Here is a 15,805-nt window from a genome sequence, read left to right on the forward strand (position 1 = left end):
GTCCGACGTGGATTCGGGTCTGCCGGGATTCACTAAGGTCCGTGCTCCCGATATCCAGCAGGTACGCCGGAGTTCACCTGCTTCTTCCCGGTGCATGTAAGTGCTGATCTTGCGACACAAATTCTTTTTTAAATTCCGCGGATTTTCCGAATCAGTCGGGTTGTCCGACGGCCACGCCCCCAATTTCTGTCGCATGAAAGCCTGCGCCGATGTGCCAAAATCCAAACGCGTGCGCCACAATCCTGGCGCAAATCAGGAATCGTCAGGAAACCCGACAAAAGTGCGCAATTCGGACCCTTAGTAAATGAGCCCCATAGATTTAATTCAACTATTGTTTAGTTGTAGGTGATAAATAAAGGTACCATCAGAGCCCCAATTGATGATAAGACAATGTCAAAACTTAACCCCTTAATGACCGCCATATCGGCTTTTTAAGGCGGTCATTAAGGGTACTTCTTCTGACACGTACGCCTTTCTACGGCAGCGCGTCAGAAGAAGATTTCGGGACACCGGGTCTCGCTGGTGCCGGTGTCGGGCTGTGATATCACAGCCCAGACCCGGCACTAACACCCGGAATCGGAAAAACTCAGATCCCGGGTGTTTAACCCCTTACACGCCGCGGTCAAGCATGACCGGGGCGTGCAAGTGTGTCCCCCGTGGATCGGACCCCCCCGGTGTGCTTACCGGGGGATACGATCCCTCCTGCCACTGCCCCGGGTCCCGACGAATGACCCGAGGCTGTCGGCTTCTCTCCCCGCCGGGTTCTGCCTTCCTGCCTACTTACACTATACACTGTAATACAAGTGTATTGCAGTGTAAAGGCTTGAATTAGCGATCGGATGGTCGCTTATTCAAGCCAAGAAGTAGAAAATGTAAAAAAGTTAAAAAAAAAAAAAAATCTTTTTATAATATAATTAAATAAATAAAATAAAAGTCCCATAATCTCCCCAGTAACACATAAAATGCAAATAAAGTAAATAAAACACAAAAACACGTACATATTTGGTATCACTGCATCCGTATTAATCTGTACAATAAATCTAAATGAATATTGAACCCACTCGGTGAACTACGTAAAAAAAAAACTCGAAAAACTTCCCATAATATACAATTTTTCATCAAACACCATCACAAAAAATGTTCTAAAAAGTGATCAAAAAAAGTTACGTTCCCTAATATGATACGACTGAAAAGAACAACTGTTTTCGTAAAAAATAAGCCCTCAACCAGATCTGACAACAGAAAAATACAGAAGTTATGGCCTTGAAAAGTTGTTAATAGTAAAAACAATGCGATTTTCTCCAATACAGGCGGTCCCCTACTTAAGAACACTCGACTTACATACGACCCCTAGTTACAAACGGACCTCTGGATATTGCTAATTTATTGTACTTTAGTCCTAGGCTACAATGATCAGCTGTAACAGTTATCACAGGTGTCTGTAATGAAGCTTTATTGTTAATCCTGGTTCTTATGACAACCCAACATTTTAAAAATCCAATTGTCACAGAGACCAAAAAAATTCAGGCTGGGATTACAATGATAAAATATACATTTCTGACTTACATACAAATTCAACTTAAGAACAAACCTACAGACCCTATCTTGTATGTAACCCGGGGACTGCCTGTATTGGTTTTGCTCAGGAAAATTGAGCAAAAATAAGAAAAACTATATAAATGAGGTATCACCGTAATCGTAGTGAACCAGAGACTAAAGATAAAATATTATTTTTACATTACGGTGAGTGGGGGAAAAAAAATGCTAACAATCCAAAATAAAAATTGATGATTTTGTTTGTGTCCCCCTTGAAATAGTTAATAAAATCTCATGAATAAGCTTTAGACTCCCAAAATAAATTATCTATACATTGTATATCATCCCGTAAATAATAAGACCTAATATGTTTGCATTACCAAAAAAAAATAAAAATGTATAGGTCGTACAATGTGACAATACAAATCTGCTGTGGACGGCGCCTCCATTCATTCTATACTCGGCCGTGCGCCCGTACAGCAGTCACCACCACATATGGGGTATCAGTAAACTCGGGAGGAATTGGGCATCAAGCGTTGCAGTGCGTTTCTTCATTTAATTTATTCTGAAAATGTCAGTTTGGCCTAAATGAATGTATTTTCCAAAAAAATTCTATAGTTTCTAAGTTGCAGGTCCATATTTTTTAACCCATGTGAAACACTTAAAGGGTTAATGGACTTAATAGAAGTTGTTTTACATATGTTGAGGAGTGAACTTTCTATAGTGGGGTAATTTATGGGGTTTTACTATTATTTAGGCCTCTCAAAGTCACTTGAAAGCTGAGTTGTCCCTCAAAATGTGAGTTTTGGCAATTTTCATGAAAATAAGAAAAACCGCACCTAAAGTTCTGCACCTCATAACATCCTAGAAAAATGATCGGAAGCAAAAAATATCATCCCAACATAAAGCAGATATTCTGTAAATGTTAATTATCAAACTTTTTGGGTAGTTTTACATCTTGTCTGGAAAACAGAACATTTCAAACTTGGAAAATGAAGAATTTTTACAAACTTTTGCCAAATTTTCACTTTTTTTAGAACGAAACGCAAAACTTATCACTTAAATTTTATAACTAACATGAAGTACATTCTCAAAATCACCCAGATATGTTAAAGTGTTCCGAAGTTATAACAAATTATCGTGAGACATGTCAGATTTGAAAAATCGAGTCTGGTCATTGAGCTGAAAACTAGTGTCGGTGATAAGGGGTTAAATTAAGAATGGGTATTAGATGCAATAGAGGATTCTGCAACCATACATTTACCTTTATCTGGCAACATGGTTTGTCTTAATCCCTGCATATCCTGTGGATGTACTATACATATTTAAAGAAATCTACCACATCATTTAACCTCTGCAAAGTACCACCAGGGCTTTGTAGAGTTTAACAAGCTAAATGCAGACATAATACAGGCGGTCCCCTTAAGAACACCCAACTTACAGACGACCCCTAGTTACAAACGAACCTCTGCAAGTTGGTAATTTACCAGACTTTAGCTTTAGACTACAATATACAGCCAGAACAGTTATCAAAGGTGTTAATCCTGGTTCTTATGACAATCTAACATTTTTAAAATCCAGTTGTCACAAAGACCCAAAACAACTTGTGTGGGGCTACAATTATAAAATATACAGTTTCAACTTACATACAAATTCAACTTAAGAACGTAACCCGGGGACTGCCTGTATATAATAGCACAGTGTAAAGAAGTGCTTTAATGCATATGTAAATTAGCCTTAAGGGCACCAAGGGCGACTGCAATTCGGCTGCACGCCCCTGTGCACGGCACTTCTAACCCACCCACTGTCTCCTCCGCCCCTCTCCAATAACAGCAGCCAGGTCATGAAGCAGCCGACAAGTGGGGCACTGCGGGTGCAGAGGCAACTGGCAGTGTAGGTGCGCTCTAGGTGACATGCAGTCAGAAAATGGGGGGCTTCACGAACACCCCCCAGAGCCCTTCAGGATACTTTACAATTGGATTTGCACTGGTGGTGTTCTTTAGAGTTGAAATTATGTGGTAGATTTCCTTTCAGATGAGTTAACCACAAACCTGAAAAACTGTTAATAGAAATTGTAAGTTGGAAAAAAAGACGGGTAAACCCCTTTAGCGCTAAACATTTACAAGTAACAACTTATTTGATCATAGATATCTAGTAATTTTTTTTCTGCTTGAAACTGAACCCACTGCAGTAAGGAATATTTTATTTACCATACTTATCAATGACATATAAAATATGTGATAGTCTTGAACCACAAAATGTGTTTTACTGTATTCACTGTTGGAGCATCATGGGACTAGACAAGGGCCATTACACACATACTGGAGCACACTGTCCTATCTGATCCCCACTGAAAGGATTTCCGTACTGATATTCATTAATTTATTTTATATATTATAGGAAATTCTCATATAAGAAAACTGTGTGAAATCAGCAATTCCTGAAGTGTTAGTAATTATATTAACAAATGACAATTTTAAGTAGTGAGGAGGATCCAGACCCTCTGACCTCCAGCAAGAGATAAACAGACTTTACACAAGTAAAGAATGTCAGAGGAATTTAGTCATAAGAGACCCCCAGCACAAGACAGCCTAACCTTGGCCTCATAAAATTGCCACTTACTGTGTTTATGGCTCCATTCACTGCAGCTAGACAGTGGGGGTTCTGGGTGTGTGCCCCCAATGAATTTATATTAAAAATAGTATACAATTATGTAGACAATAGACATTTTAGTTCATAATTATTGCATGTTTAGCTGAATGTATCCATAGACAGACAAATGCCTCTGTGTATGTCGGATCCAGCAGAAAACACTAGATGAAAATTTGCAATAGGCTGCGTTTTTCTATCCTGCTTCCTGCTGGAGAAGCATCCATCCCATGCCTCTGCTGAGCATACGATAATAATTCCTTTATTTATATAGTGCACATAGATTATGCAGCGCTTGCCAGATCAGTCCTAACAATCTAATCAACCTGAACCTACCAGTATGTTTCTGGTGTGTGGGAGGAAACCAGAGGACCTGTAGGAAACCCACACAAACACGGAGAGAACATATAAACTCTTTGACCTGGATGGGTAGTGGGTGTTTCCCAAGTGATGTAAATGTTCATATAAGGACATTTATGTTACTTTGGAGACACCCAGAACATCATCAGCAGGAAATAGCTAGCTGTGCTGATGTTCACTCCTCCTCCCATTTTAAGCGGGAGGAGGCGAACTGGACGACATAATCCTACTGTATAAGTATACTGTATAAGCATACAGTAGGATACGTTGTAGCCTCCATTGCAGAAAACATCAGGAATCCTCCCGAAATATCTTACAATGAAGAAAAATTAACATCATATAAACCTAGCCTCAGCTGAAAAATTTAAAAAAACAAAGAAATTCAATAAAAGGTCATCAAAAGGTCGTACAGTCCTAAAAATTATAGCATTGAAAACGTCATCAAGAGATGACACCAACCAAAGCTCCGTACACCAAAGTATGAAAAAGTTATTAGCACCAGAAGATGGCAAAACCAAAGCAAAACATTTTGTACAGGAGGTTTTAATTTTTGTAAATGTATGAAAACATTATAAAACCTATACAAATGTGTTATCCCATTGATCACACCGAACCAAAGAATAAAGCAGACATGTAATTTGGGGCGCTCAGTGAAAGTCGTAAAATCCAAGCCCACAAGAAAACGGCGCAAATGCGTTTCTTTCACCATTTTCACTGTATTTGGAATTTTTTTCCCGTACACTGTATGGAATATTCAATACCATCACTATGATTTGAAATTTTTTATGCAGAAAACAGCCATCATAGAGCTCTTTACGTGTAAAAATAAAAAAAGTCAGATTTTTGAAGGTGGGGAGTTAAAAATGGAAATGAAAAATCAAAAAAGGGCCTGGTCGTTAAGGGGTTAATAGTCAATATTTCGTTATAGAAGACGGAGCATGCCAAAGGAGTCCCCCATTACTAAGGTACCACTACTAAGGTAATGAGCATACGTGTGAGAACAGTGTACCAACCCTAAATGTGGTGGAAGATGTCCCTTAAAGACAATGCACACTGATATGTACAGGATCTGTATTGCACTTCCTGATATTTTTACAATTTTCCAGTACATTCTATATTATACAGATAGTCCCCCATAGATAACAAGAGGAGAATATGAATGTACCATATTACAGCATATATTCTTATTAAACAAAACCTGTCATACAAGGTATTAGTGACAATACACAGCATGTCAGTTATTCGCTGATGTACATACTACGATGGTTTTAGTTAGTAGGCAGCCAAGATGTCGCACTGAGATAAGTCGCTGGCAGATCTATGATCTGAGAGATATCCTATTGTGCATGGGTCATGAACTCTGACATGTTCTGTAGTGCGAGGTCATGTAGAGCTGATGATGAAGAATGTTTATTAAGGCACAGGGTCAGACGTGAGCAAATAGTATCCAAGCCTGGTGCCACCTTCCTCATCCTCATGTCTTTTGATTGACATTTTATTAAGGAATATTCTCCCTTCCATATGTTAGTTGATCATTAGTCATTCGTAACCAAAACCTGCAGACTATTATGTGACCACAGCTCAGGGGTTCTCTGGGGTTGTGTTATTCACCTTCTGATGTCCCTTATTACATGGAGAAAGGAGCTGTGGAGAACAGTGAATGGGAGCTGAGCTTTTGGAAATTGGCTCATGCACTACAATGCTTATTACTCCATTCTCTATTTAACTACCAACATTGGAAGGAGCTACATATAGTCAATCAGTGGGGGTGTAAATGTACACTCATGTGATAATTGTAACCTATCCCAAGGATAGGGCATCAATATCAATAGCCTAAAAAACTCCTTTAAATTTCTATTATGTGTAATGTCACAATTATCAGGACTTGTAGACCTTAAATCTGGCGTACACGTATTGAAATACAATACCGTTCTGGCAAAGTTCTATTCCAGGTTGGACCTGGCAAAGAACTGCCCCAGCAATGCATTGCTGCTGCGCCCAGGGATCTGGTGGGTGCCAGGGGCAAGGCAACACTTAGCACGAGCGTTTGTTAAATCTTCTGCATGAGTATTATTCAGGGACCTTATAATTGGGCAGTGAACGCTATCAGTGATACACCAAGCAGATCAAATGCATTATAATGGCACCATAAGTTGTTACATCCACAGCTAGTAGGTCCATCTACGCTGCCCTGATAGTTCTTACTTTTTACTTCTTACTTCTTACTTTTATCTCTGGATAAGATTTTTTTCCAACCTCTGCAGGAGGTTTGTTCTGCGCATCTACAACTCATTTAGATTATGTATTCATTTGCTTAGAAAATCAGTTGCTGAACTTTCTTCCACCAGATGCTGGTACTCATATATCACGTGTTATAGGCATTTCTGCATCCTCTCTTACATTTCACCCATAATGCTTTGTGCCTTCAGTCATCCTTGATAACCTTTTACAGTATGGTCCCTGTAAGGTGCTGTTCAAATCACTCCATTCCTCTATACCAGGGGTGGCGAACCTATGGCACGGGTGCCAGAGGCGGCACTCTGAGCCCTTTCTGTGGGCACCCAGGCCATCACCCCAGAATGAAGTTCACCAGACAGAACTCAAAGAATCTGCCTGCAGAATCTTCCTACAATGATAGATGAATTTGCCCTCCTCCTTTCAACTGTGTTGGTGTCCTTGGGAGGCTGAAGGATTGAAAGTTGTCAATGAACAAGGAGAAATACATTACTGCTTAAATTGCTGAGCTGGCACTTTGCAATAAATAAGTGGCTTTTGGTTGAAGTTTGGGCACTCCGGCTCTAAAAGGTTCGCCATCACTGCTCTATACAATAGTTACTGCCTGTGATGGACAGGAAAAGTACAGCTTTCATATGTCCTACTTTTTCACTGGGATGATAGATGGACTGAGATTGTCACATCCTATGGATTACAATGTTGAATATCATGGATGAGATGATGGAAATAATATTGTGTGGAATCCAATTTAGACATGTACACTAGAGAACACAGACTTGCCTTTAGTTGCATTGGAATTTTTACAATTACAGTTTATAGAAAATATTACATTTTTCTCAAGTACATCATCTGTTTTTACCCTATAATACAGTAATGACAAAATTTTTAGAGGCTGAGTGCCCCAAATGAAACCCAAAACCCACTTATTGCTCCATTTATGGAGTAACTTAATGGTATCAGTGTACTGTGGACATCAATACTGTTGAAAGAAGGTAGGGAAATTTGGATTATCATTGTAACTCCCCTTCAGAGCCCCCTGAATAGGAAGAAGCACAGCAAGAGCTCCAATTTTACCCTGTATGGAGGAGGAGGCCTCGAATACTGAATGAACTCTGTGCTAGGGTGAAGGTCTGCATGCCCACAGAATGGGCTCTAAGTGCCACCTCGGGCACCCATGCCATAGGTTCGCCACCAGTTATAATACATTGAATCTAGTCTTAATGTGAGTCTGTCAGCAGTTTTGACCCCTCACCCTGAAGTAGCCAGGGTCCTCTGAACAGCCCTTATGCTGGTCCCTTATGTTAAAGCCATCACTCAGATCAGAGGTGGTGCTGCAAGTATATTTAAGGTGCTCTGACCACTGCAGTTTTGAGGGATAAAAACCAGGGACAGAATCCCTTTAAGAGTTCTTGTTCTCCAATTTTGAACTATAATACTGTTACAGATATATTTTATACTAACAAGTTTTCCAGTTTTATCTTTATCTATTTAATATATACCATTTTGATTTGTCTGCTTGCTGTCAGTGAATAGAAATATTTATAGTTTACATACAGAAGCTTAAAGGAAACAAGATTTTGGAAGATTTACGGCACATGTATCAGTTTTAGTTAGAAAAGAACAACTTGTCTGTAGATGTAGATAAAAAGGCTTTCACTCTGCAAGCATTGGTCTAAATGTGCATTCAAAATCTGCATTTTGTTTTGTAATGAAGTGATTACAGGAGTTGTCTGGCTGTAAAAAATATAATACGGAGCAAACAAGCATCTGCGTAATTTATTTTATTTTACAACATTTGCAGATCTTTTTATTTCCAATCAGACAACCCCATAAAATTCTACAAAACTGGAGAACCTCTGTAATGATCACACATGAGTCATGCTAGGTGCTGATTGCGGAAATGAATGTACTGACCAGTCAAATATTCCACATTTTATCATTTTTAACGAGAATAATTTCAGCTGCAGAAAAAATGTTGTAAAATGTATTTATTTCTAATGAAATAAAGTCATCAGTTTCTTAGCCACAGGAGTGTAAGTACATTGAATGCCTATGGCAGTGCCAAGCACCTAGTTCTGTGTCAGTTCCTCTGCCCTGTCATAGTCACATCTTCTTACATGGTCCTTTTGGAAGTGCGTACAAGGAGTTTTCGGAATGCCTTCCTGAAGTCTCTGTTAAATACAGTGTATATGACAGGATTAAGACTGCTATTGCAGTAACCAATCCAGAAGAAAAAGTTAAAGAGAGCATCCGATATGCCACATCTCCCCCTACACACAGACTCCAAACTGTATGTAAAAAAAAATGGGAACCAGCAGATAACAAAGCCACCGATGACCACAGCTAGAACAAATGTTAACCTCTTCTCCCTCAGCTGCTGCAGGCGAGTCTGAGATATTGAGACTGATCTGTCTCTTCTTTGCTGTCCCCTGTTCATGGACCATGAAAGTCTTTTAACCTTGACACTGTTGCCACTTTCTGCAGGGCCATGATGCGTTGACTCTGAGATCTTGTGAATTGAGGATGTGCTCTCCTCCAGGTCCATTTCATCTGCATCGTGGTTGTTGTGAGGGTTGTGCTGGTCTAAGCACTCCTGGTGATAACACATACCTGGAGGAACACTGTGGCAGCCCGACAGACCATTCTTGAGGTTGGACACTGTTGAGGCCCTATGTTTTGCTACTCTATAGATCCGGCAGTAAAGGAATATCATAATGATGCAAGGGAGGAAGAAGGATACAGTACATGAAAACAAGACATACCAGGTGTCATCATTGAGGTCACACTTCCATTCTTTATGGGTGTTTGTTTTCAGCAGCGGTGGGAAAGAGATCACAGCAGATACCACCCAGATAATGGCAATCATACTCTTGATTCTTTTGGGTGTGCGCTTCAAGTTATACCTGACAGCTTTGGTAACGGACCAGTACCTGTCAATACTGATTGCACACAGGTGAACAATTGAAGAAGTGCAGAACAATATGTCTAAAGTCAGGTACATGCTGCACCACACATTTCCAAAGTGCCAGTAGCCCATTACCTCCTTTGCCAAGGAGAATGGAATTATCAAAGCCCCCACAAGAATGTCTGCTGATGCCAGGGAGACCAGGAACAAGTTCTGTGGGGCTCTGAGAGCCCGGCTGGTAAATATTGCCAAAACCACCAAAATGTTCCCAATAACAGTGGATAAAATGATAGACCCCACAGCTATAATAATGAGGGTGCACTCCCAGGCTTGATATGGCCAGCTTACCAGCTCCTGATGGCTACTATTTCCGGATACAGTGTACAGTCCAGCAGATAAAGTTGTTAGCTCCATCTCAGTCACATGTTAGAGGGAAGGGAATGCACCTCAAGTAATCCAGTAAGATACATTGTGAGTTGTGGAGGTCACTAGATCACTAGAACATTGTGCTACATTGCTTCTACTCACAGGTCCTCAGGTGAGTTGTGCAGAAGATCAGCTCCAGGTAGATGTGGTGGATACAGTCATGTTTTAGGAAGTGTAGCTTGTTGCTGTCTCTTTCTCCTACTTGGCAGCAGACTGGGTATAGATCCCTTTGTGCTTCAGTTTAGAGTAAGAAGGGAGGGAGTAGCTGCTTGAAGTTTCACAGTCCACAGAGCTCTGTCCCTCAGGACTGCATGGAGGGAGATGACAGCCCTGGAACTAATATTCCCCAGTCCCAGCAGAAGCCTCCAGTGCAGGACTGTATCCAGGTGAGCATAGAGCTAGCCTCATAGAGAGAGCAGCCTTCCTCCTAATAGCAGAGCTGCCTGCACCGCCCATACAAGTGGAGGAGGAGGGAAGGAGTGCAAGCCCTCAGCCCAGTGTCAGCTCTCCAGGGTGCCTCCTGGCATTGAGGTGCACAGAGATGGATGCTGAGAGTAATGGCCCCACTGTCTTGACTGTCACAAACACTCACTTTCACAGAAACCTTTCCATCACACAGATGTCCATTTCATTTTCCCATTCCTATTAATATGAACTTCCTCTGTGCAGACCCCTATAGAGGTGAATGCCCTGTGGAGACAACAGAAAAATAGCTATGGAAATATGTACATTACTGGGAGAGATTTCTGCTGAGAATCTTCACTCACTTCCTTTCCTATAATTCACTTTGCTATGTTCTCTGGGATGACAGCATTGATGGAAAATTGATTTTCACATGTGGATTTGTACAGTTACTGCAGGGGCTGGGAGCAGATACATTAGTGTATTGTTAAAATAGACATATTCAATTTATTTATCTTATTACAAGATCTGGAATGGGCTCATATATACAGTCACCTAGAGGTTACACACACACAGAGAATATAAATATTAATATAGATACATGCAAGGCAACACTAAGGTATGTACATATGGGAGCAATCATCAATTGTGGCTCAGGGTCCGTGTTTTTGGATTATGCAAATTATGCAGTATTTTGCAGTGTGATGTTAGATTGTGGCATATGCGGTAAATGAATTGGTTCAGGACCAAAAAGCTTCTGTACCACATTCATGAAAGTGAAATAGAACTTGGTAGACCAGCTTTTAGCTTGTCTGTTAGTTTGCCAAAAACTTGCCAAAAAAAGTGTCAGCAACCTAGAAGTGCTGAAATTGAGTGACCAGAGAACTAATAATAATACTTTATCTATATAGCGCACACAGATTATGCAGCACTGCACAATGCATGTCAAATTGGTCCCTCCCCCCATGGGGCTCACAATCTAACAGTATGTTTTGGAGGAAACTGGAGTACCCGGAGAAAACCCACGCAAACACAGAGAGAACATACAAACTCTTTGCAGATGTTGACCTGGGTGGGAATCGAACCCAGGACCCCAGCGCTGCAATGCAGAAGCGCTACCCACTCAGCCACCATGCCACCCTATATAAAAAAAAATGTGTGACTGTCGATAAAGGATAGATACTGTGGCGCCGACGCTTTTCATTTTTTTGCGACTTTCCGAGGCGCATGTGCACTTTTGTGAATTTTTTTGCGCCTAAATCAGTCTGCCTTCAAAGTTCACCATTGTTTAGTTTTCTTCCATGTTCTCTGAGTAATCAACCAACTTCATACTTGAAAATCCACACCTGCTTCCTACCTCGCATACAAAATTGCTTGGAGCTGTTTGTGATTTCTTTGTGACTTTTGTTTTTTAAGTCACAAATTCACTGAAGACCTTAACTTCTCAAATGCCACATAAATCAATAAGGAAAAAGCACTAAGATAGAACTGGCCAGCAGAAAAGCCAACCAAAAAGAAATAAGCGCATAAATCCAGACTTCTGATACATGTGACCCACTCATGGTTGCTGTTTCTGACATTGACATTTTAGGATTAGTTTTTTATGATAAGATATTAATTAGAAAATATACATTTTTGGGTAAAATAAACATAATCAAAAAAATTTGGTAATTTTTTCCTGTGGGGAAAAATAATGAAATGGCTATTTCACTACTTGTTTTTTTCATTAAAACATTTACACTATGCACCCTACAGTATAGACAATGTGCTAAAATTATTTTGTATGTTCGATCTGTTTACATAAGGAGATACCAAATATGTAGAGGTTTCCTTATGTATTATTACTTAAGTTTAAAAAAAATCTTTTAAGAAGAACTACAGGCAGTCCCCGGGTTACATACAAGATAGGGACTGTAGGTTTGTTCTTAAGTTGAATTTGTATGTAAGTCGAAACTGTATATTTTATCATTGCAGTTCCCGACAATTTTTTTTTTTTGCCCCAGTGACAATTGGAGTTTCACATTTTTTTGCTGTAATAGGACCAAGAATTATCAATAAAGCTTCATTACAGACAATTTTAAGCTGATTATTGCAATCTGGGACTATTTTAAAGCATCCAGAGAGCTTCACCAGAGGTCACAGTGGGCAGAGGGGTCCGTCTGTAACTATGGGTTGTCTGTAAGTCGGGTGTCCTTAAGTAGGGGACCGCCTGTAATTTGTTTTTGGATTTTTGTGAGCGCTATGTTTTTTAAAATTCCCATAAGAGCATTATTAATAATTCGGCACAACCTTTCCTAGAAACACATTTCTGACTGCTATCCATTATTTAACCCCTTGTCAGCGACACTTGTTTTCAGCCTAATGACCAGACCTTATTTTTAGATAGTAGGGTCATGATAATTGGTTATAACTTTGCAGCGCTTTAACATATCCAGGTGATTTTGAGATTGTTTGCTCGTGACATATTAGGACACACAGGGTCGGCTCCAGGTTTCGGTAGGTCCCTGGGTGACAGAGCCTCAGTGGGCCCCTTTGCAGTGAACTCATGTGGCGGAATTAAAAATTCAGAAACTGAAACAGTCTCCTGTTTCCTAGTTTTTCATACTAAACAGCCCCCTCATCGTTATTTTGCATGAGCTCCCTTCATGCCCTATGGATTCATTAGATAAAGCCACCCTCTCACTCCATAGTTCCTTTAGTAAAGCCTTCTGTGGGCCCCCCAGCAGCTCTGGGCTCCGGTACTTGCCCGGGTATGCCCAGTGCTGTCACCGGCCCTGGGGACACATTTACTAAGAACACTACAGTCTGTACTAAATGCAGTTTGCCTGTGTAGTGTAAAGAGGGCGCCAGATCCATGAATTGTGGCGCACGTTCTTCATGAATCGGACACCCCCTGCACTGCCCCAACAGTACATCACTTTTTCTTGGTGCACCTTTAACATGGGGCGTGCGAAACACTTCTGTCGATCTCTGCATGATAAATCTGACGCACAGCCCAACTGAGCACCAGAACGCCCCCTAATTTTTGTCGCATGATGCCTAGTGCAGCTGCGCCACAAAACGGTTGTACTTCTGCAAGCAGTTTGCACTAAAAAGAACATGCAAAGTCCAACAGAAAACTGGCGAATGCCACTTAGTAGAAGTGCCCCATTGTACTTTTTGTTAGTTGTAAAATTTAAGTGATAGGTTTTGCGTTTTGGGGTTAAAAAAAATGAAAGATTGATAACTAACATTTCTGGAATGTCTGCTTTATGATGACATGTTTTTATGTGTCCTCCAATTTTTCTAGGACGTTATGAGGCTTAGAACTTTAGGTTTAGTCTATTAACCCTATTAGTGGTTCACAGGGGTTAAAACAAAATGGAAGTGTGATTTAGAAACTTTAGAATTTTTTTTTGGGGGGGGGGAATACATTAATTTTAGACAAAAATGACACTTTCACAATGAATTAAATGATGCAATTCTCTGCAAAGTGTACTGATACCCTAAATGTTGGTGGTAACTGCTGTATGGGCACACGGCCAGGCATGGAATGAAAGCAGCGCAATTCAGAGCAGATTTGTATTGTCACATTATACAGGCTATAAATTATTTTATTTTTTTGGCAATGCGAACATTTGAGGGCTTATTATTTGTTGGATGAGATACACTGTATAGATAAATCATTTTGGGGGTCTACAGCTTTTATTAACTATTTTAAGGGGGGAAAAAACCAAATAATCAATTTTCTTAGGCGTGCACCCGCTTTTTATTTTTGTTTACCCATTTTCTCTTTTGATAGTGCTGCTTGGATCTTTTCTTACTGCAATTTTCATTTAGGATTTTTAGCACTTTTTTTTGCCCGCTCACCATAACATAAAAATAATAGTTAATCTTAAATCTCTGGTTCATTATGACTACGGTGATACCTCATTTATATAGTTTTTCTTATCAATTTTACTGAGCAGAACCAATATTGGAGAAAATTACATTTTTTTAGTATCAACAACTTTTCAGGGCATAACTTCTGTATTTTTCTGTTGAAAGACACACCTGGTTGTGGGCTTATTTTTTTGTGAAAAGAGTTTTTCTTTTCAGTTGTATCATTTAGGGCATATTTCTTGATAACTTTTTAGAACATTTTTTGTGAATGTATTTGATGAATAATTATATATTACAGGAAGTTTTTTGTGTTTTTTTTTTTTGCCATCGTGTTCAATATTTATTGAGATTTATTGTACAGAATAATACTGAAACAGTGATACCAAATACATACTTTTTATTTGTAACTGGGGTGATTAGGGGACTTTATTATTATTATTATTTTTTTTTATTATAAAATGATTACAGTATTTTTCGGACTATAAGGCGCACCGGATTATAAGGCGCACCATCAATAAATGCCTGTTAAAACGTCTAGGTTCATATATAAGGCGCACCTGATTATAAGGCGCACCTGATTGTAAGGTTGAATGACCAGCAGGTGGCAGACATGTGCACAGTTTAAGTAAGGTTCATATATGAGGCACACCTGATTATAAGGCGCACCTGATTATAAGGCTGAATGACTAGCAGGTGGCAGACCTGTGCACTGTTCAAGGTAGCTGTTGTCTGTAAGTACGGTTACAGACAACAGTACGGTTACATATATAAGACGCACTGGACTATAAGGCGCACCTTTGCTTTCTGAGAAAATCTAAGGATTTTTTGTGCGCGTTATAGTCCGAGAAATACGGTATTACTTTTTTAAAAAGCCACACTCGGCCTTGAACAAGTGTTCATCCAATCACTTGTTCAACAAATGTATTGCAATGTAATGTAAGTATGAAGGCTCAGTTAGTTACAACCGGGTTTTGCCAGGAGGCCAACAGAGGACCCGGCGGCATCAGGGCACACGCTGTATCCTCGGGCTGCCGCAGGATGGATTGGATCACCCAGTAAACTCACCGGGGGAGGTCAAATCCTGGGGCAATGCACTTATATGCGTAATCAGTTAAACACCCGGGTTCTGAGTTTTCCAAGTGATACAGCCTTGCGCATGTGGGACCCAATCTTCTACTGACGTGCTGATGTAGAAAGGCGGCGCCTCAGAAGACAACCCTTAATGGGCGCCGTAAAAAAAAACAATACTGTGGTCATAAAGGGGTTAAAAGGTTCCCTGCTCAAAATATTAACAGTAACTTGTGCGACATCTGATGTCTGGTGTTTGGTGTCTGATGTTTGGTGCCGATTTGCACGGCACCAAAGAGAGTAATGATATCACTCAGATTAGGCCGTCTGAGGCAGTGGAGAGGCGGACAAGACAATAGTGAT

The 15,805-nt window shown here is 40.1% G+C and overlaps 1 protein-coding gene across 1 annotated transcript; it reads right to left on the minus strand.

The window, feature by feature from the left end:
• Nucleotides 1-8,534: 8,534 nt before the first annotated feature.
• On the minus strand, nt 8,535-10,836 carry LOC140128968 (alpha-2Db adrenergic receptor-like). Its single transcript, XM_072150642.1, has one exon. It carries the CDS (start codon nt 10,097-10,099, stop codon nt 8,894-8,896), a length of 1,206 nt encoding a protein of 401 aa, XP_072006743.1. The 5' UTR covers nt 10,100-10,836; the 3' UTR covers nt 8,535-8,893.
• Nucleotides 10,837-15,805: the final 4,969 nt, after the last annotated feature.

The sequence above is a fragment of the Engystomops pustulosus genome, chromosome 4 (assembly GCF_040894005.1).
Source record: "Engystomops pustulosus chromosome 4, aEngPut4.maternal, whole genome shotgun sequence".
NCBI classification, from domain to species: Eukaryota; Metazoa; Chordata; class Amphibia; order Anura; family Leptodactylidae; genus Engystomops; species Engystomops pustulosus.